This window comes from Pelodiscus sinensis, chromosome 2 (assembly GCF_049634645.1).
Source record: "Pelodiscus sinensis isolate JC-2024 chromosome 2, ASM4963464v1, whole genome shotgun sequence".
In the NCBI taxonomy this organism is placed as follows: domain Eukaryota; kingdom Metazoa; phylum Chordata; order Testudines; family Trionychidae; genus Pelodiscus; species Pelodiscus sinensis.
The window spans coordinates 204453447-204474735 of record NC_134712.1 but is presented as its reverse complement, the minus strand read 5'-3'; the positions used below and the strand labels follow the sequence as shown (position 1 = coordinate 204474735).

At 40.4% G+C, this 21289-nt stretch overlaps 1 protein-coding gene across 1 annotated transcript in view; it reads right to left on the bottom strand.

Annotated features, from left to right (window-relative positions):
• Window positions 1-540: 540 nt before the first annotated feature.
• AGMO (alkylglycerol monooxygenase) overlaps window positions 541-21289 on the bottom strand; it is a 270854-nt gene continuing 250105 nt past the window's right edge. The window contains exon 13 of the mRNA XM_006138322.4: window positions 541-2727. Coding sequence (XP_006138384.2) covers window positions 2647-2727 — 81 coding nt within the window. The 3' untranslated portion in view covers window positions 541-2646. The remainder of the gene's footprint in view (window positions 2728-21289) is intronic.

The following is a 21289-nucleotide window of genomic DNA, read 5'->3' as shown; positions in this document are numbered from 1 at the left end:
GTACACAGCCCTACAGCAACCACACCTCACAGAATCCAGTATTTGGACATGCTCTGGGAACGGCTGCAAGTTGGAAGGGTGGAGTGTTTTGTATTAAGAGGCACAGCACAGAATCTGACCATTGTGTTCCATCATAAATATTTTTACCTTTTTATATTTCTGACTTCCTTTTCTTTGCATTATTGGATTTATTTTTGGATACTCCACGTGAATTACGAACATTTTCATGTTAAATCGACAAGGAGTCCTGTAGCATCTTATAGACTAACAGATGTATTGGAGCATAAGCTTTTGTGGGCAAAGACCCACTTCGACCCTCTTTGCCCATGAAAGCTTATGCTCCAATACATCTGTTAGTCTATAAGGTGCTACAGGACTCCTTGTCGCTTTTGCAAATCCAGACTAACACGGCTACCCCTCTGATACTTGACTTCATGTTAAATGTGACATACTTTCACAGTCCAAAGTCTTTAACTTGCATTTACCTTAGACATCGTGTTCTTTTCACTACTACATATAAATAAATGACATTGCTTAAGGTAATTTTTAAAATAATTTAATAAATTACAATCAGATTAAAATATTCATTAGGTTGTTTCATTGTTATACATATCAAATAGAGACTTCTGGTGCACACAATGCATTTGGAAACATAGGAACCCGAAGATAAGCTGCAACAATATCATAGGAACCTATGAAGTTTTAGCTCAGTTGGACATTTAAAAGCCAGTGAGGGACTCCTTTCCTGCCTATAGTTCTCTAGTAAGAATATTCTGTTTACAAATTTATCAAAGATTGCAAGAGTGTGATATTTCAATATATATTGTTGCTAAATGTCACACATTGTAGCACACTCATCTTTAAAGTACCCATCTCTAAGCTACCCATATAATTTAAATAAAACCATGTAACACTCTGGCGACATAGGTCCATCTATCCCCATTTCAAAGATGGAGAAACTGAGGCACAGAGCAATTAAGTTACACGCCCAAGGTCACAAACTAGGAATAAAACCTGGATTTTTTTGGCTGCTATCCTGTGTTTTATCAGCTAGATCATATTTCCACAATAAGAGTTAGAAATTCATGATTTCATTTATCAAATCTCTTATCAGAGGTTAGAATTCTACCAAGGAATGAGTAACTCTATGAATAAAAAGACAAACACAATACTTTTAACCTGAAGATTTTCAACTTTTCTAAGGGCCAATTTGTTCATGTTTTAATTAAACAAATTAGAAAAGAGTCTGACTTAAAAATCTTGGATACAAACATTCCCATACTTTAGGGAAGTCTGAACCCGACATTGCATCTTAGATTCATCTCTATTCAAACATCTGTTTTCCCACTTCAATATATTTCAGGCTTTGAGCATAGCCCCAAATGACAGAAAGTCAAATTGCTTGTGCCTAATAGACTAAAAATTTTGGCCTCAAACTTGGGTGCCTCAAGGGAGGCACCTATGCAAACAGGCTTGGTGTGCAACACCACTGAAAATCAAGCCAATTTTATTTAAATACAGAGTTAGGTGGCCAACTGGAGGCATCCAACTTGTAAATGCTGGCATGAATTCTCTGCTATAGCTGAAGTCTAAAACTGTGAGTTCATTAAAATCAGGGTATTTATGTACATCTGAGCTCTCTATTAATATAACTTATTACTGTAGAGAAAAATGAAAAAAAAAATACAATTACATTTTAATCCAGATATTTTTACCAGTTTGAAGCTTTCAAGGCATCCTAAAGTTTTTTAGTTACTTGACTTTAATTTTTTTTTATTTTTATAGTCTTGGAAGAGCATAAGGAAAGAAAAACAACTGAGTTCCTTTATATTTGCTAATCTTGCTGTTCGGAGTCCCCTTCTCTGTTTTTATTCAGTTTTTCTATATCAGTAGAAATAATCAAAATAGCACTTTGCACAGGATAGTAAATCCAACTTCCTCAGGATCACTTTGTCAGAAACCAACAAGCTGATCTGCAAATATATTGTGATAGGAGGTACTTTATTTCAAGAGGACAATTTGCTTGGGTCAGTGTTGGCAAGATCAGTTTTAATGTTGTTGGCAAATGCAGGTATACTCCATAAACAAATTAATCTATGTTGCAATCTTGCATTACATAACACATATCATCTAGTTTTATTGAAAAACAATCAATCAATACAAGTCTGAGTTATTTTATCATTCTGTTTTAAAATCAGTTTCTTGTCTCAACAACTCATCTTTATGTAGTTGTATGTTATGAATGCACAATTGGACATGGCATTAGATTCTACTGTAATTCAAGAATTAGAGAAAAAATTACATTCACATACTTTTAGATTTAGTTTCTGTGTCTACCAGGTGCCAACAAATATGACTTTAATGATTTCTAATGTAAATAATGCTTTTCACTGCTATTATTTTTACACATTTTTCAAGAATGTACAAAATGCTGCGAAAGCACAAGAAAAATTAGAGAGACCCTTAATTTCATGTGGGTGTACAGGAGAATACATATTAAAAAGATCAAATGAAAACAGATGACCATTTTTAGTGCATCTTCATAAGACATCTTGAGTCCTACCTATCCAATGCATTTCAGAAAGAGGCACCATCAACTTATTCCAGGAAACTTCAAAGCATATTCCAAAGAGCTCTTTCCACAATTCAGTGATGTTTTGCTGTACTTGAGACCAGTTGCTTCATAATTTGTACTCCCCAGAATGCAATACAGAGTGAAAATAAAATCTACAATAAAAAGCACAGTGAAAAATGTTATAGAAGCTTTCTTAATAAAAGTTGTATAGTATTTATTGTAAAATGGATAAAAAGAACTCTCCCAAGAGAACATATCTATATAAGTATTCCAAGCATATTGTTAAATTATGAAAAGTAGATGTTGGAGTTTATAGACTTTAGGATTTCTAGGTTCTCTCTCCTTCTCAAAGTTAGCACTTCCTTGACATGTTACTAAACCTCCAGTCCCCACCACTGAAAGAACACATCTATCCCTGGAAGATCCATTAAACATAGAAGTATTTTATTCAGAGAAAAAACATATTTAAGCAATAATGACTGAGGTACAGGGCATTTCTAGGGGATTAATGACTGGCTGGCAGATGATGATCACCTGAAACACAGCCACGGGCCATTAAGCCCCAGGAAATGTCCTCAGCTGAGATTGTTATTACTATTATAAGTTGAAAAAATCATGGGCGAATATTTTAAATGGGCTGATGCAGTTCCTTCCCCTTCCCTTTTTTAAATTAAACTCTTTATTGTGAGTTTGTTAAAGAATGCAATGTATGCTTGTGGGGGAGTATTTCAAATTATAGTTATTATACCAGACTGAGAGACCACATTCTGCAGAATTAGTTTGGCTTCGAAGTTCTGCAAAAAATACTGATTTAATGTCTACTAAATTCAACATTGCTAGTATTAAATGCAAAGTACTGCAATCACAAAACAATCAGGCTGCACCAGTGGGGGAAAAACAGCAGAGAATATAATTATAACGGGGCCACATCCACCCCTGCATCGTAACTGTCCTGTCCAGTGCCACAAAGCTGCCCTAAGCAGATCCCGCTGTGTAGTCACAGATTTACATTTTCTCTGGAGCCTGTAGTGCATTCTGTGCAACAGAACCCGTGAAGTTGGAATGGTGTGATTTAATGGTCACACTAAAATAACACTAGAGCTATTTGGGGAGAATAAAAGGTGTGAACAATAGGACAGAGCACTCCATGTGAAGAGCTGATATGTATCGGACAGCTACCTTTGCAAAGTGTGCTTGCCACATAGTACCCACCTTACAGCCTACTGCCCATTTCTGCTGTGTATATACAGTATGTACTTTTCAGAGTATTCATCTGGAAATTCCCATTCCCGTCAGACTCTTTATTTTGCCTCTTGCTAAAAATAATTTACATACCAATTTTCAAAGTTCAACCACTTTTGTCATAATCTGATTTTTTTAAAAGCATGGTTAGGAATATTTTGAAACACTGGGAAAATACTTTTTCCCTTCTCCCAAAATAGCTGATAGTTTCATCTTCAGATTTTAATAAACAATAATCATGATTAATAATGTACAGTGGGCAGCAATCATGCATGAAACATTTCAGCCCCAACAATGAATTTTTCAGAATGCTCTAGCCAGTGAAAACAGATTTATATTGGAAACTGTTTTACAATCTTAATTTTAACAGTTACTACCAGTGACTGTGGTATTATTATTATATAGCTAACTATGAAATTAAATTTTATATCTGTTATTTATACTGATGGAAAGGGGTTGTACTCTTTCAAATACTTCCAAGTTGTCCTCATTAGTTTAAATCAGCGGTGGGCAATAAGCGGTCTGTGGGTTGGATACAGTTTTCCAGGGTCAGCCCCTGGTGGGCTGCTGATATTTTATTTACCCACATCTGCAGATACAGCCACTTATACCTCCTGTGGACCACAGTTTGCCATTCTTAACCAACGGGAGCTGTGGGAAGCATTGTCCCAGTCTTCACTGCTTCCTGCAGCTCCCACTGATCAGGAACTGTGACCTGCAACCAATGGGAGCTGCAAGCGGTCATATCTGCAGATATGCTGGTAAATAAAGTGCCGACGGCCCACCACAGCCTAAGCCGGAAGATACACCTCCAGCTTACTGCCCACCCCGGTCTCTAAAAGGAACCATTTATGGGGATAAGGACTGCTCACTTAACTAGGGCATTGCAGATTTGGGCTCTTAGGTACACATGAAATCTCAAAGGCAGGATTAGAATTTATATTTGCATGATTGTAAATTGTTCTAAAATCCTTAATGGAATTCAGGTTTCCCCTTTTGTACTACTACAGCTGATGTTTTAAATAGCTGATATATTGCCTTTTGGTTATACTGATGAATGAAGATAACTTATTTACCATAAATAGGTCTGTTTTGCATGGCAGCTGAATCACAACAGTAATCTCTCTCTATATATAAACATTTTCAGTAGGATGACACAGTGACATCATCATGTCACTCTGTGTCTTGCCGCCCGCAGCCTCATGGCCTCCTCCTTTCCTCCCCCTTGTCCTCCCTGGTGCTGTGGGGAGGGTGTGGGAGGAGAGCTGAGGGTGGTGCAGCCAGGGCCTAGTGGCTGGGGGAGGGGCGGGTTGGGGCTGCCCTTGGCCTTGGCCCAGCACTCCCCTGCGACCAGAGGGAGAACCGAGATTGCCGACTCCCAAAGGGAGGCGGTGTTGGTGAGTGTAGTAAGCAGGGGGCGCAGCCCCCTAGTAAAGATAAAAATAAAAAAAAACATGTATATTGTATGAGTATGTCTCTCCAAGACCTCTCACCAGAACACAATACCATATGTAGCAATATTCCTGAAATGTGTTTCCAGGATTAGTTAGCATTAATTATGTTGTAACAACTTTTGCAGAGATCAAGCCAATATATAAAAAGATGGATTTTGGTTTTTTTGTGTGGAATAAATATAATCTTATATCCTCTACGGGGTTTTTATTTCCTATTTTAGCATTTGATCACACTGGTGCTGCATAGTCTTTGTCTGAAGATATGCATTATACGTTTTATAATTGCTACATTATATCCTATTTAGTTCTGAATTAGGTCTATGTCTCCACTCACAGAATAGTCTCAGTATGTGCATTTCATTGCTTAGTGTGCACTTTGGGCTGGGAATGCAAGTTCTGGGGTGGGACCATAAATGACGAGTTAAGGGTGAAGGAGGGAGATCTGGGCTGGGGCAACCAGGAGATTGGGGTGTAGAGGTGGGTGTAGAAGCCAGGAAACAGTTTGAGCACGGGAGGGGACTCAGCACTGAGGCAGAGGTTTGGGGTACAGGGAGTGGACTCCATGCCATGCTTACCTTGGGAGGGCTCCCGAGAAGCTTCCCTTGGTTCCTAAGCAGAGGCATGGCCAAGAGGGTCCCATTTTGAAGCTGTGGAGTTAGTGCTTACGAAGGAGGCAATACACGACCCCCGTGACTGTCCCTCCACCCTGGAGCTCAGGGGATATGTTACTGCTTTCAGGGAGCTGCGTGGATTCAAACTGAGAGCCTGTCAGCTTCACACCAACCAAACTTTTAATGGTGCAGTTAGCACTGCTGACCAAAGCCACTAGAATTCCTTTTCAACTGGATGTTGTGGTCCCTGCACAGCACTGAAGATTCCTCTTACACAAGAGCTCACTGGTTGTGAAATGAGCCCTCATCACTAGTTTCATTTCTGCTTTTATATGTAAATCAGATGGAGGGGGCAAAGTTCACTAAGGGTGCATCTACACTGCACCGTTATTTTGAGATACTAGCGCAATTTCGAAATATCAATGCGGGCATCTACACATGCCATTCCATTATTTCAAAATAATTTCAAAATAACGGAGAGTTTATTCCAAAATCTGTAAACCTCATTCTACAAGGAATAACACCTATCCAAAAATAGCTATTTCTAAATAAGGTGTGTGTGGACTCTCCACTGCTGCTATTTTGAAATAGCCCCTCAGCAGGGACATTCTAAATTTATTTCTCCCCAGTACCCTCTGGAGCTCTAAATCGAGAGAGCACGTCTACATTAGGGAAGCCTGCCTCGGACTAATTTTGAGGCTTCCCTGCAGTGTAGACGTGCTACTTCAAAATAAGCTATTTTGGAATAACTATTCCAGAATTGCTTATTTTGAAATAAGCATGCAGTGTAGACGTACACTAGAAGAGAGAGAAGGATGATGAATCTCAGAGGCAGGAGAACTGGTGAAGCACTGCTAGAATCAGGATTTGGAAAGAATGTGCATGGGTCTGCAGTTCTTCTGTGCTCTTTGAGGCAACACGGCGCTAGTGGATCAGAAACTATGCAGAGCTAGCAGCCATTTCCCATGTGGAGGTGGAACACAGAGGCCTCAGAGACTGCTATGACTAAAAGCCATAATAGTACTTGTAGACCACCAGTGGGTGTGCGTGTGTGTGGGGAAATTCCTTCTACCCTCACTCTTCATCTCCCCAGTTCCCAGTCCAATTTCTCAGGCTGCATGCTGGCTACAGGGCTTGGCAGTATCTGGTGTGGGAAAGGAAGTAAGAATTTATTTTTTATTTTTTGGTAGACCATGTATTTAGTGTCTCTTTTTAATACAAATCAAAGTTGTATTTCATTTGCAATTTTTAGACAGTGTAACTCTGATCATACAGACTGGGCATTTCTAGAGAATGAAGGGTTGATCCTGTAAGATACTGTGTACTCCTGTGTGGTGCTAAGTACCTTTAACACCCATTGATTTCAATAGCTTCAGGGGGTAGCCGAGTTAGTCTGGTAGCACTTTAAAGACTAACAAAAAATGTAGATGGTATCATGAGCTTTCATGGGCACAGCCACTTGACAGCTACGGGCTCACAGAACCTCTCTGGAATTCTTGATGTCCTGAAAAGCCAAGGCCCTAGAACTCAAGTCAGCATGGTATTTAAACACTTACCCAACCATCAGAATATGAATAGTTCTATTGGCTTCAATGGAATTTAAAGATAGGCATGGGCTTAAATACTTTGTAGATTCAGGCCTTGTTTACTCTATAGGGTCTAGACTACATTTTACTTTCGAAAGAAGATATGCAAATTTGGCAGGAATTTGCATATTTTCTTACGATCGCTTTTTTGAAAGAGTTTTTTTTCGAAAAAGCAAGCTGTCTAGACGCAGTTCTTTTAAAAAAAACCCGTTTTTTTGAAAGAACCTTCTTCCTCAGAAATTGAGGTTTATAGGTTAGTCTAGCTATGGTGCATGGCAGTGTGGTTTTTTCCCCACACTCTGAAGGCATGTCTATACCACATGGAAAATTGACACTGCTGTGGTTGATCTTCTCAATACTCCAAACAGTTTATAACACAGCAGTAAGCCTGGATAGCATATGGATTAGCAGACTATTCCTTGGATGTGTAGTGGCACCATTAATTTATCCCTTGGATGTGTAGTGGCAGCATTAATAAGCTATGCTCTATTGTAAGAAGTCTTCTTCTTACAATAGAGCATAGCTTATTAGTTTTACATTCAATTTCTAACAAATGATGAAAAAGTAATAGGAAAATGTTATATTGACTCTACTAGCTTAGGGTATGTCTACACTACCCCCCTAGTTCGAACTAGGGGGGGTAATGTAGTCATACGGAGTTGCAAATGAAGCCCGGGATTTGAATTTCCCGGGCTTCATTTACATAAAGCCGGCCGGCGCCATTTTTAAATGCCGGCTAGGTCGGACCCCGTGCCGCGCGGCTACACGCGGCACGGCGTCCGACCTAGCCGGCATTTAAAAATGGCGCCGGCCGGCTTTATGCAAATGAAGCCCGGGAAATTCAAATCCCGGGCTTCATTTGCAATTCCGTATGACTACATTACCCCCGCTAGTTCGAACTAGCGGGGTAGTGTAGACATACACTAAGATAGTTTTAAATTCTCCCTGCTTACTGAAGAGTACTATAGTAGCTTCAAAAGGCCCCAGCTAAATTCTCAATCTCTTGTGCTAGCCACAGTATACATTGCCCTTGAGTTCCTGTTCCTGAAAGAGCACAGGAAATGTTAGTATCCCCATTTTACAGATGCAGGATTGGGAAACTGTGACTCATCCCCAGTCTTCCCATACCCATACCATACCAGACTCATCACAAATCTGAGGCAGAGCTGGGAACTGAATCTGTATCTACTGCGTGTCAAGCCAGTGCTTTGAACACAAGCTCACTGTGCCTCCCAAGAGTTTTTATACTAGAAAATTGAAGTTAGGATGGTTTTGCATCGACATAATCCCCATTTAAAATCTGTCAAATATATCTACTGATTTGGAATTTATAACACCTCTATTATCTTATTTTGGACTGACATGTCTCGCAAAAACTCTGGCTTATGTTGCTGATCTTTTGATTGTACCTATAAGCTGAAACAAAAAGCTTTGCCACCACTATCTTGTTGTAAATACTATCTTCAAAGGACTCTCTTGTGATTTATACTTTTATCTTGTATTGAAGCAATAATGAAACATGAGTTAATGCAAGCTGGAGATTGCACCTATATTCTATTCTGCTAACAAATGAAAAAAACAAAAAACAAACCTCTGAATTTTGTTTGTTGCTGTTAAGTCTGCAGATTGCCTGAAAATATTATATTGCAATACACATTTAGATTACTCCCTCCAGGAAGTGATCTTATTCCACTCCATACATTTTGAATTCATCTTTAAAATATGTAGGATTTGCAAGTATAATAAATAATATTGATACTTGGAGATAAACTTCCTTTTTCCAAACCCAAATAATATCTGAATTTCTCTGGGGCAATTTCCTGTTTAAAAAAAAAACCCAACAAAACAAAACATTCTGCTTGCACATTTATAAAACCTATTAAAAATCATTTCTGTACATGGTCCAAGCTTATGCTTTATGTTTGTGCTAATTCATTCCAAGAACCCAATATCTTTTGTAGCTGTAAATTGTCAGTCATCATTAAAATTTACAAATCCCAGCAAAACACACCCACATACATTCATCCACCCACAAGCACTTAATCTTGGATCACAGTATTATTATGGATTTTTTTCCATCAGACCTTGCTACTGTCTTCTTTTTTAGAAAAAGAGTACAGCCCAACCCTGTAACTTTAGACAGTGGTCTATAACTCTGCTATGAGGTAATGATTTATAGTACAAAGTTTTCTCACCTTATATTCATCTCATCCTTTTGAAAGCTTAATTCTGATAAATAAACTAACCAGAGATTCTGCTGATTGCATTCCCTGGCAACAATCTCACTGGCTTCAATGGAATCAGCTTTGGTCCTTTATTTTAACAGGTAGATGGTAAAACATGTACTACAAAAATATACTCTGTGACTTTGCTGACTCACTAGAATGAACAGTGTAAAGGTTCCTGTCTATACAAGGGAGATAAAATATATGACATATCTTTACCGGTATAGTGCGCTACAATAGACTTTGTCCTGAAATCGTCCCTGGTAGCCTGCTCTGTACACCATACTATAACACACTGCAGTATTACAGGAGTGTTGTGAGCAAATCATGAGAAGTAATTCTTCCTTCTACTCAGTGCTGATTATGCCTCAGCTGGAGTATTGTGTCCACTTCTAGACACCACATTTCAGGAGAGATGTGAAAAAATTGGAGATGGCCCAGAGAAGAGCAACAAAAATGGTTAAAGAGCTAGAAAACATGAGCTATGAGCAAAGACTGAAAGAATTGGGTTTGTTTAGTCTGGAAAAGAGAAGACTGAGGGGGGACATTACAGCAGCTTTCAAGTACCTAAAAGCATGTTACAAGGAGAAGAGAGAAAAAATATTCTCCTTAACCTCTGACGATAGAACAATAAGCAAGGGGCTTAAATTGCCACAAGGAAGGTTTAGGTTGGACATTAGGAAAAACTTCCTAATGGTCAGGGTGGTTAAACACTGGAATAAATTGACTAGGGAGGTTGTGGAATCTCCATCTCAAGAGATATTTAAGAGCAGGATAGACAGACATCTGTCAGGGAAGATCTAGATGGTGTTTGGTTCTGCCATGAGGGCAGCTCTATTATTCTATGACTAGTCAATTAGCCCATCATAAAACGGGATTTTCAGGTCTCTCCTCCACGTCAGTCTTCTCTCCTGAGCCTCCGGTCTCTTGTTCCGTCTTCTTCCCCCTCTCTTTCTCAGCTCTCCTCCGCCTCCTGCCTCTCTCTCTGTCTCTCTCTTTCACTTCTCCTCCCCCTCCTGCCTCTCACTTGGGAGACCATGGAGCCCAAATGGCCGTTTGGGCTCCGCACTCCCTGTGCTGCATGGGGGGCATGGAGCCCAAATGGTCGCTTGCGCCGCTTGCTCCCACGCGGCAGCCTGGCTGAGCAGCGCAGAAGTCAGCCGAGTGCCACGGTGGAAGGCGAAGAGGGGCGGGGCGATGATGTTCATGGCCAGGGGGCGGGGCCTGGAGCCACTGTCACGCCGCACGTCACCGCCCTGCCCCCCTTCGCCTCCCACTGTGGCACGCGGCTGACTTCTGCGCCGCTCAGCCGGGCCGCCGCGGGGCAGCAAGCGGCGCAAGCGGCTGTTTGGGCCCCACACTCCTCATGCAGCACGGGCTGCCCAGAGGGAACAGCCAGCATTTCAGCAACAGCGCTGCCCAGAGGGAACAGCCAGCATTTCAGGCAACAGCGCCCCCCAGAGGGAACAGCCAGCATTTCGGCGTTACAGACTCAGACACTGGACTACTATATATATGATTCTATTACCAACTCCAAGCTTTCAAAAATCTCTCACAAATCAGGAGAGCACTGTAAAAATATGTTTAGGGATCAATTTATCTGCCTTTTGGTTTTTGAATTGTTGAGATTCACATTTTCAGGTTTGCCTCCATAGCCACAAGGGCTAGAAATTTACTTCTTTAAAAAATGGAAGCTAAGATTCTGATGTAGCCACCTGACTGTAGGTGGCTTTAAGAGAAAACAGTTTAAGAGACTTACAATAAAAATCACAAGAGATCAGCAGCAGGTTCACTATTAACTGATTCATCTCATTGCCCTCAATTGACGCATTACTGCTTAGCAGATTTCATCTCATATAGGACTGCTGTTCATGCTCACTGAACATTAAAAAGTACCCTCTGAGTGCTTTTAATATACCAATGAACAATTACTGGTAAGCAAGTCTGAAAAACTTATTGGGTTTCTATCTACAATAATACCTTGGTAAAGGTAGCAAAGCCTGAATGCCATCACACATTTCTCTTATGAAATCTTCTATTTTTCAGTTTCACCTAAAATTCTAACATTAAGAATCAATAGGAGTGGATGACTGCCAGTAGTTCTCACAAATCTGACCTGATTTCAAATAAGGTAAAATTAATATATAAAACTTTCATAGACGCCAAGTAGGCAAAACCTCAAAATATCTCAACAAGTAAACATATTGATTTAATCTGCTATACATTAAGAAGCCAAGTGAGACTGGAAGTTTTATTAGAAGCTGTTCATTGTAGAAATGTAATACTTGAAATAGCCCCATTCCATTTTGACTACAAAGACTGTGGAGTTTATTTTCTTAAATATTTATACAGGAAATGCACCCAGTGAGATGCAACATCTCATTTAGTTTTATGCCTGTCAGCCGTTGAAGCATAAATTATATACACATCACTACATCACTTATAACTCAGAGGGTAAAAAAGACACACCTGAGAAGAACACTGTCATTTTAAAAATATCAACTAAATTATATATGAAGAACCTTTTTTTTTCTCTTTAAATGAAAACACGTGGAATCAATTTCAGTTTAATCAATGGTTTACTGCAGAATTTTGATAGTTAATCAAATTCAGAATTGTTCTTTGTGCAACACTATATCCAAGAACCACTGAACATGTACATTGCCAAGATCACAGTTAGGACTATTGGCCTATTAGGATTATGGATTTTTAAAAAAGGTTAGATACTACCTTTCTTAATTATTTTCTGGAGGAAATGAACTTTTATTGGAATGATGGGAGAAATTCACTGCAGTGGGTTGGCACCAAAGATTAATTCATCCATATACCTACTGTTGCAATGATCACCTCATATAACTCATAAATTTACATGAGTTGCAGCTAGTGTGTTCCAGGGGAAAAAAAGACTGAACTGGTAAAATTACAGAATTCTGGAGTGGATTCTCTTCTGAATAGTTAATATTTATTTAGCTACAGCTAAAGACCTAGCAGTAAATAGATCACCTTATTTTTCTTTCCAGCTTGTACAATATTTCCATAATCTTACTATATATTTTAGAAATGTGTGTCCATCTGTCTGTCTGGGAGTCTATTTGTTCAAAAACTCCCAAATGATAATGAAAATGAAAACACATGGAGTCAATTTCAATTTAAGCAATGCTTTAGCTCTCCTATACAGTAAGAGGGGCTACGTCTAGGGGCTACGTCTAGACTCCCCTTCTCTGCCGACAGAGAGATGTAGATTAGGCACATCAAAATTGCTAATGAAGCTGGGATTTAAATATCCCATGTCTCATTAGCATAAACATGGCCGTCACTTTTTTCGAAATGGAGTTTTTTCAAAAAAAAACCCAGCAGTTAGACACGGATCTGTTGAAAATAAAGCCTTTCTCGACAGATCCTGTATTCCTCAAAAAATGAGGTTTACAGGATCTGTCGAAAAAGACTTTATTTTCGACAGATCCGCATCTAGACTGCCATTTTTTCGGAAAAAAATGCCATTTTGAAAAAAAGCGGTGGCCATGTTTATGCTAATGAGGAGCAGGATATTTAAATCTTGGCTTCATTAGTAATTTCGACGTGTCTAATCTACATGTCTCTGTCGACAGAGAGGTGTAGTCTAGATGTAGCCTTGGTATGCAGCTTCATCTTATCATAACTTAAAGCAAGATCAGGGTAGGTTGTGCCAGGGAAATGGGATGTGCCTGGAATTTGATCGTGTCTCATAAAATGGAAAGGGAGGGGTCTGGCAGGAGGGAGTTATACTGTAAAATATACTGCAATGGGGAAAGCAAGGGGTCAGAGATGGGGATCAGGACAACTATAACCCCATTGGGCCAGTAGGAGACAGGGGTGGTGAAAGGGGTAGCTATCTTCTACATATTTCAGAGAGTTTGTCTGTGTGCCTAGTTGTCTGTGTGTCTGTTTGTTCCTCCGGTGGGGGACATGCACCCTCTTCTGCTGTGCTTGCAGCAGGGGCCATGAAGAGGTGCTTCTCATGTGGTCCCAACCTGTTGCAGTGAGAAAGGACTGGGGTAGTCCTCTCTCACCGGGAGTCTGCATACTGACCCTTTCATCCCCAGCCATACCCCAGAGCAATGATCTAAATCAAGAAAACCAAAACTTCTTTGAGTTAAGGACTCAAGCAATAATGTTGGGTAAATATTCTAGTGTATGTACATAGAATTAGAAATCTGTGTGCCTGTCTGTGAGTCCATTTGTTCAAGAACTCCTTCTAAACGGTAAGAGCGATGACCCCCAAAACTAGTATGCAGCTTCTTCTTCTTCTAACTTAAAATGAGGTCAGGGTTTGGTTGTGCCAGGACAACCAGAAGCACCGGGAAAGAGACTGTTTTCCATAACATGGAAAGGGAGGGGCTATTTGGAGTGGTGTGATACTGAGCACTCCTCCACACACCCTCAAGAACCTGCCCTGAATCCTACACCCCCCACATCACCAGCTCCCTGCCCTGAAGGACTCAAGCAATGCTAGGTAAGTCTTTTACTCATATATGAAGAAGAAGAACCACTAGGAAAGAGAATAATAAACAGTCCAACCTCACAATGAAAATGTATAGTGTTAGCAACAGTAGTATTTCATTTAATTTCACTTTGCAGTGGTACCATTGTCACAGTACATGAGATGGAAGTCTAAAGTAAAGCTGGTGAACAAGACCAAGAACTAGTTATTTGGAATGGGGTGGAGGAAGAGGGAGGAAAAATGACCCAAGATGCCTAAAAAGCAAAAGATTCAGTATAACTGTCCTGTTGAGAAAAGGTTGTTCTGCCTCAAACCCCAGAACAAGTTAATCCCTGGGTTGAAAAGAGTTCCCAGTCCCAGATTACTGCTGAGACAGAGCACTCTGGCAGGAAAACTCTGCTGCAGATGTCTAAGAGAAGTGGGGAGAAAGAAAAAGGGAGGAAAGAGGCAGGAAAAGGGAATAAGAAATTTGTGTGCAGCCATCTTGGTCTTGTTAACAAGAGAGCAAGAGTCAGGCTAAGTCTGTGGCCTGACAACGCGAGATCTGTAATAAGACGCTACCGTCGCCTCTTGCCTCTATACGGAAATAAGGATAGAATACTGACTCTGGCAGGGACCTTGAGATAAGGAGCATCTGGGTGGAACTAAATAACTGTTAACCATTAGTGTTTGTAATGGGAAGGAGACTAATTGTTATTGTTATTATATCTAATAGACAGTATATAAACTGCTTCATAATTGCTTGTATTCGAATATCTGCCTCGGGGGGGCGGGGCTTCCCCCCTGCCCAAACCAGTTTTTCCCTTGCTGCAGCTCATAATAAAACTGCCTCTGGCTACTTGTTGCTTACAATGTTTTCTTCCACAGCTGGCTACAGAGACAAAGGCAATGTGTGACCTAGGGACAGAATGTGAAGAGAGGGATGAAGCAATTGAGTGACAAGTTGAAGGGAGATTCAGCAGAGGGAATGTACACCAGAAAAGCTTTGAAAGAAGATTGAGAGATACCAAGCCAGGAGAGAAGTTCACGTGAGACCAGACCATAATTGTTCTTAAATCTAAAATGTTGCAAAAACAAGTTGAAAAATGAGGATTTTTTTGGACCGATGAAGAGATGGAAATTATGCTAATATTCACTGATGCTCTAAAGGGAAAATTGCCATAAACAATACATATCCAAATTTCAAACACACGAGACACATCCCAGTGAACAGGCCAAATCCTTTTAAGGCCAAGAACAGTAAATTGTGAGTTTTTTAGTTTCAAGGCAAAGAAAATGTGTTTGGGTTAGTCCAGCCCCACTGTTTGGAACAAGGATGTAAAAGAGTAGTCAAATCTGTGACTACCTGATAAGCCTAAGCTTATCAGGTAGTCGAATCAACTACTCTATATCAGAGGCAGCAAGGTGAGGGAGCAGGCGCTGGTGCTGGTGCTGGTTTTTGCCAGTCTTAAAGACCAGTTCCCCGCAGCACCATCTCCACAGTGTGAGGTGGGGGACAGGGGAGGCAGAGAAACAGAAGGGAACCTGGCACTTGCACCAGGTCCCAACTCTTACTACATTTAAAAGGCAGAGACCCAGCTGTCAGGACCCAGCGCAGAAATTCCATCAACTACAGTACTCGATTAGCTGATTAATTGAAATTTAACATCCCTAGTTTGGAATATGGCTCCCTTTCTGGGTTTTGGTCTCTCACAATGTCCAACCTCTTCAAATCTTTCTGTCCTACTCTCAGCATGTTATTTGTTCTCTTGCCCTGCTCTGGCCCTTGGGAAACTCCTGAGACTAATAGTCACTATTTCTTGACCACACCCTTATTCTCAGGATTGAGCATACCACACTCATATGGGAAAAGCTACTAATCTTTCCCTCGTGCAGCTGCTTTGCAACTGAGGCCTGATCAATACTTAGAAATTAGATCACCTAGCTCTAAAATGTGGTATCTTAGGGTTCGTCTACACAGACCTAAACTCAAAATAAGATACGCAATTTGAGCTATGCAAATTGTGTATCTTATTTCGAAACTATTTCAAAATGGCTTATTTTGAAATGTGGCGTGTCTACACAGTGCCAAATTTCAAAATAATGCACTATTTCGAGCCATCCTTATCTCTTGTGCAGTGAGCTTTACCGGGATGCCAAAATAGAGTGTCTATTATTCTGAAAAATATTTCAAAATAACGGGCAGTTTGTGTAGATGTGGGGTAGCTATTTCAGGATACCTTAGGTATCCCGAAATAGCTGTGCAGTGTAGACATACCCTCAGAAATGAACAAATATATAGGATCATGAACTTTTATGGGTAATACTCATTTCATCAGCTGAGTTGAAGTGGAAATAACAGAATCTAAGATATACATAAAAGTAAAAGCAGTTACCTGTCAAATGTAGGACCCATGTTAATGAAGCTAATTAAGTAGGACAGATGTGTCCCATTCATAGCTTTTGATGTGAAAATGTGAATGTCCAAGGCAGAAGAAATTGCCTTTGTAGTGTGTTAGCCAGTTAATATATTTATTCAAGCTCAGGTTGACAGTGTCAAATCTGTGTGAATGAATTCAAATTCAGCAGTCTATTTCTGTAATTGGGTAGTAAAGTTCCTTTGTAGAAGAATGGCTGCTTTTAAATCCTTGACTGAATGTTCAGTTAGGTTAAATGTTTCCTTATAGGTTTATGTATGGTATCATTCCTGATGTCAGATTTGCATCCATTTGTCATAGAGACTGTCCAGTTTGGCCAATATACATGGCAGAGGGGCATTGCTGGCTCTTGATGCCATATATCACATTAGGGGATATGCAGTTGTATGCGCTCCTGATGTTGTAGTTTATATGGTTTAGATACTGTGATGGTGTTACTTGTGTAAATATGTGGCCAGCATTGATTGCAGGGGTAGGTTCCTGGGTGAGTGCATCTGAGGTGTGGTGTGTGGCTGCTGGTAAGTATTCGCTTCATGTTGGGGTGTTATCTGAAGGAGAGGACTGGCATGTCTCCCAAGGTCTGTGAGACTGAGGGATTATTCTCCAGAGTAGGTTGTAGATTGTCAATGACATACTTGAGGGGTTTAAACGGGGGGCTGTAGGGGTACATCTACACTGCACCCATAGCTCAAAAGAAGCTACCCAATTTGAACTATGCCCATTGCATAGCTTATTTTGAGTCAATTTCAAAATAGCTTATTTTGAAATTTGGCGCTGTCAAAAGAGCACTTAATTAGAAATAAATCACTATTCCAAAATGTCCCTTACTCTTCGTGGAATAAGGTTTACAGGGATGTCAGAATAGCAAGCCCATTATATTTCAAATTAATAGGCATGCTCAAAAGACGCAGAATAGCTATTCTGGGATACCTCTAGTATTCTGAAATAGTGCTGCAGTGTAGACATAGCCTAGGTGGTGACCAGTGGTGTTCTGTTGTTTTCTTTGTTGTGCCTGTCTTGAAGCAGTTGACTTCTGGGTACTGTCACTCTGTTTCCTCACTTCCCTGGTGGGTATTTAAGTTTTAAGAGTGCCTGATAAAGGTCTTGTAGGTTTTTATCTTAGTCTGAGGGATTGGAGAAATCTGGTTGCATTTTAGGGCCTGGCTGTAATACATCGATTTGATGTGTCCTGGATGGAAGCAGAGACTTGTAAGTAAGAATAGCGGTCAGTAGGCTTCCACTATAGGGTGCTGTTAATGTGGCCATCATTTAATTATACTGTAGTGTCAAGGAAGTGGATCTTTTGTGTGGACTGGTCCAGGCCGAGGTTGATAGTGGGGTGGAAATTGTGGAAATCCTGATAGAATTTTTCAAGGGTCTCCTTCCTGTGGGTCCATATGATGAAGATGTCATCAATATAGTATAAGTAGAGGAGGGGTGATAGGTGATGAGAGCTGAAGAAACAATGTTCTAGGTCAGCCATAAAAATGTTGGTATTCTATGGGGCCATGTGGGTACCCCTAGCAGTGCCACTGATTTGAAAGTATACCAAATTGGAAATAATTGTGGATGAGGACAAATTCACATAGCTTAGCCACCAGTCATGCTGTGGCATCATTGGGGATAGTATTCCTGACAGCTTGTAGTCCATCCTCATGTGGAATGTTGGTGTAAAGATCTTCTACATCCATAGAAGCCAGGATGATGTTTTCAGGAAGATTAGTGTGTTCTGTAATTTCCTCAGGAAGTCAGTGGTGTCTTGAAAATAGCTAGGAGTGAGGTAGCATAGGATGTGAGGAGACAGTCAACATAGCCAGATAATCCTGCTGTGAGGGTGCCAAAGCCTGAGATGATGGGACGTCCAGTATTTCTAGGTTTATGGATTTTGGGCAGCAGTCAGAATACAGCTTGTCAAGGCTCTGGAGAGCCGGGGGGTCTTTTTGTGTAGATTTGTGTAGATATGATCCTGAGCTGTCTTACGGAGTTTCTTGAGCAGATGGTATTCCTCAGTAGGATCAGAGGAAGGGGCCTGTAGAATGTGGTGTTGGTGAGTTGTCTGGCAGACTCCTGTTCATAATTTGACCTTTTAATGATGACTATAGCACCCCCTTTGTCAGCCTAGCTATGTTACTCAGTGCTATGAGACATGTTACGCCATGAGCACCTTAGTTAGTTGACCTAACCCCCAGCATAGGTACAACTAAGTCAACAAAAGCATTCTTCTATTGACCTCTTGGAGAGGTAGACTAACCACATCAACATAAAAACTTCCATTGACACAGGAAATATCTACACTGCAAATGCTAGTGTTTGTAGTATAACATAGTCTGACAGGAAGTCCTCAACTCTAACAACAGGTCCCTGAAATCAGCTTGTTCATGATTCCCTATCTAGAGAAATAAGGATGTTCACCTCATGGAGGTTAGGTCCATAAAAGCCTATTAGCCAGGGGATAGAAATGGTGTCCCTGGCCTCTGTTTGTCAGAGGCTGGAGAAGGATGGCAGGAGACAAATCGCTTGATCATTGTCTTCGGTCCACCCTCTCTGGGGCACCTGGTATTGGCCACTGTCGGCAGACAGGCTACTGGGCTAGATGGACCTTTGGTCTGACCCAGTACGGCTGTTCTTATGTTCTTACCCTCGACAATATCTCATAGTGATTATCTGGGTTTGGTTGTTGTAGCCAGCCTTTGTGTGGTGCTTTGGACAAGGATCTTAGGTGTATTTGGCACAGCTGAGATGCGGAGACAATCTGACTCTAATCTAATCTATCTTCTCCTTCCTCTGAGGTTGGTCAAGGTAGAACCAGCCTGTCACAGTTTAGAGCAGCTCCAGTGTGGTTTGACTTCACCTTTCTCAAGCCTCTGACATACCCTCTACACCAATTAGAAGGGAGTGGGTGGTAAATAGTCAACTAACTTCAACCCTCTGGTAGATGACAGGCATAGTTTCAATTTCCTGTTGTACCATGGACTTCCTGTGTGACCGTAGGCAACTCACTTGGGATACATCTATGCTTTGAGCTGGGGTTGTATACGTGATTCCCAGCTCACCTGCTCTACCTCTCATCAAGGTTGCTCACTAAAAATAGTAGATGTGTTATGGTAGCATAAGGCATGGCAGGAGATAGGATGTGGATGGATTTGTATCCATACTACTATCCCTGGACTTCTATTGTTAGCATGCTAGTTTGATGAGAGCTTGAGTGACTACATCTACTTGAACTGGGAATAACAAAAAGTGTAAAAATATCCTTAATCTCTCTGTGCCTCAGTTCCTGATCTGTAGAATGAGGATATCAGCATTTCCTTACTTCACAGAGGTGTTGTGAGGATAAATGCATTGCAGATTGTGAGGTGCTCCTATACTACAGTAATGGAGGGCATTGATGTATCTAAAATAGATCTGGCCCTCTACATTTAACCCATTCTGTGAAGAGCTTCATAGAGATAATTTGTAACTAGTTTTTCCATTATCAATTTTCCCATACCAATACAGCCTAACAGTTTCTAATAACATGATCAATGAGTCCAATCCTTACCAGCAATCTGATTTTATGTATTTCTTACATTACTCCAGACATTTAAGAATACCATTCCCACATATCTGTGCTAAATCATGCAAGACCTAATAATGATGTAAGAATAAGTTGGTATTTCATGATTCATTTTGTGTTTAAAAAAGTTACACTCCCCCTATATCAAAAAGGGTAGTAAATATTTTAGCAATAGAAATCCAGGTTCTCTTTTTGGTGACATATATCATCTTTGCTATTGCAAGGTTTTTGGGGTTTTTTTTTGCAAAATTGAATCTTAGATTTAAAAGGACACTATAGGTGGCATATGCTTATATCTTGGGAAGGCTACTTGGTATTGTTTTATTTGTATGTCAAAGGGATGACTGAAGTCTCAGCAACTATTAACCTCTCCCATGGTGTGCTAATAAGAGGTCAGAGGCTCACATGTGGCTTGCAGCTTGGAGAATTTCTCTCAGCATTCTGCCAGGGATGGGCCTGCCCAAATAGTTTCTCTCATAAGTTCTAAGCCATAAACTGCATCCTACTTGGCTAACTATGCCAAAAGAGGACCCAAGGGTATCCAGAGTCTTGGCTGATGGGAAAAAATGAGTGCTTCCTATGGAAGCCACAGCTGTTTTCCTGAGAGAGAACACAGATGCCTGAATTTTTCCTTACTTTCCGTTTCTGACTACCTGTTCTGGCGGCAGTTCCAACAAAGGGGGAGAAAAGCAGAAGGCATCCAGCTGTTTTAAATAAGCCTTGGCAACATGGGTACTGATTACATAAACACTGAAAACATTCAAAAGATTTTTTCTGGCTTTCAAACTATAAAAAAGGTGTGAGCATGCTCTAACACTCTCCATCTCAAACAGAAATTTAATGACCAGAATAAAGCCCTTCATTATGAAAGCAGATATTCATTCAAGAAAGAGGATAGCACATATTACTCCAAAAGATCTTAACTTATACACTTATCCATTTTGCATAGAGAAGATTAGTTTCTTATATTAAGTTATAGGATGAAGATCAAAATGTGCATTTGAATTTGAAATGTTGAGTTGTATTTATTCCTAATGTAGCTCATTGAGGGCAATAAAGGTACATTGATATTTATACCAAGTATGAATTTGTCCCGTTATATTTTACAGTACAGCTATATCACAGATTTCAGCGCAGTTATAC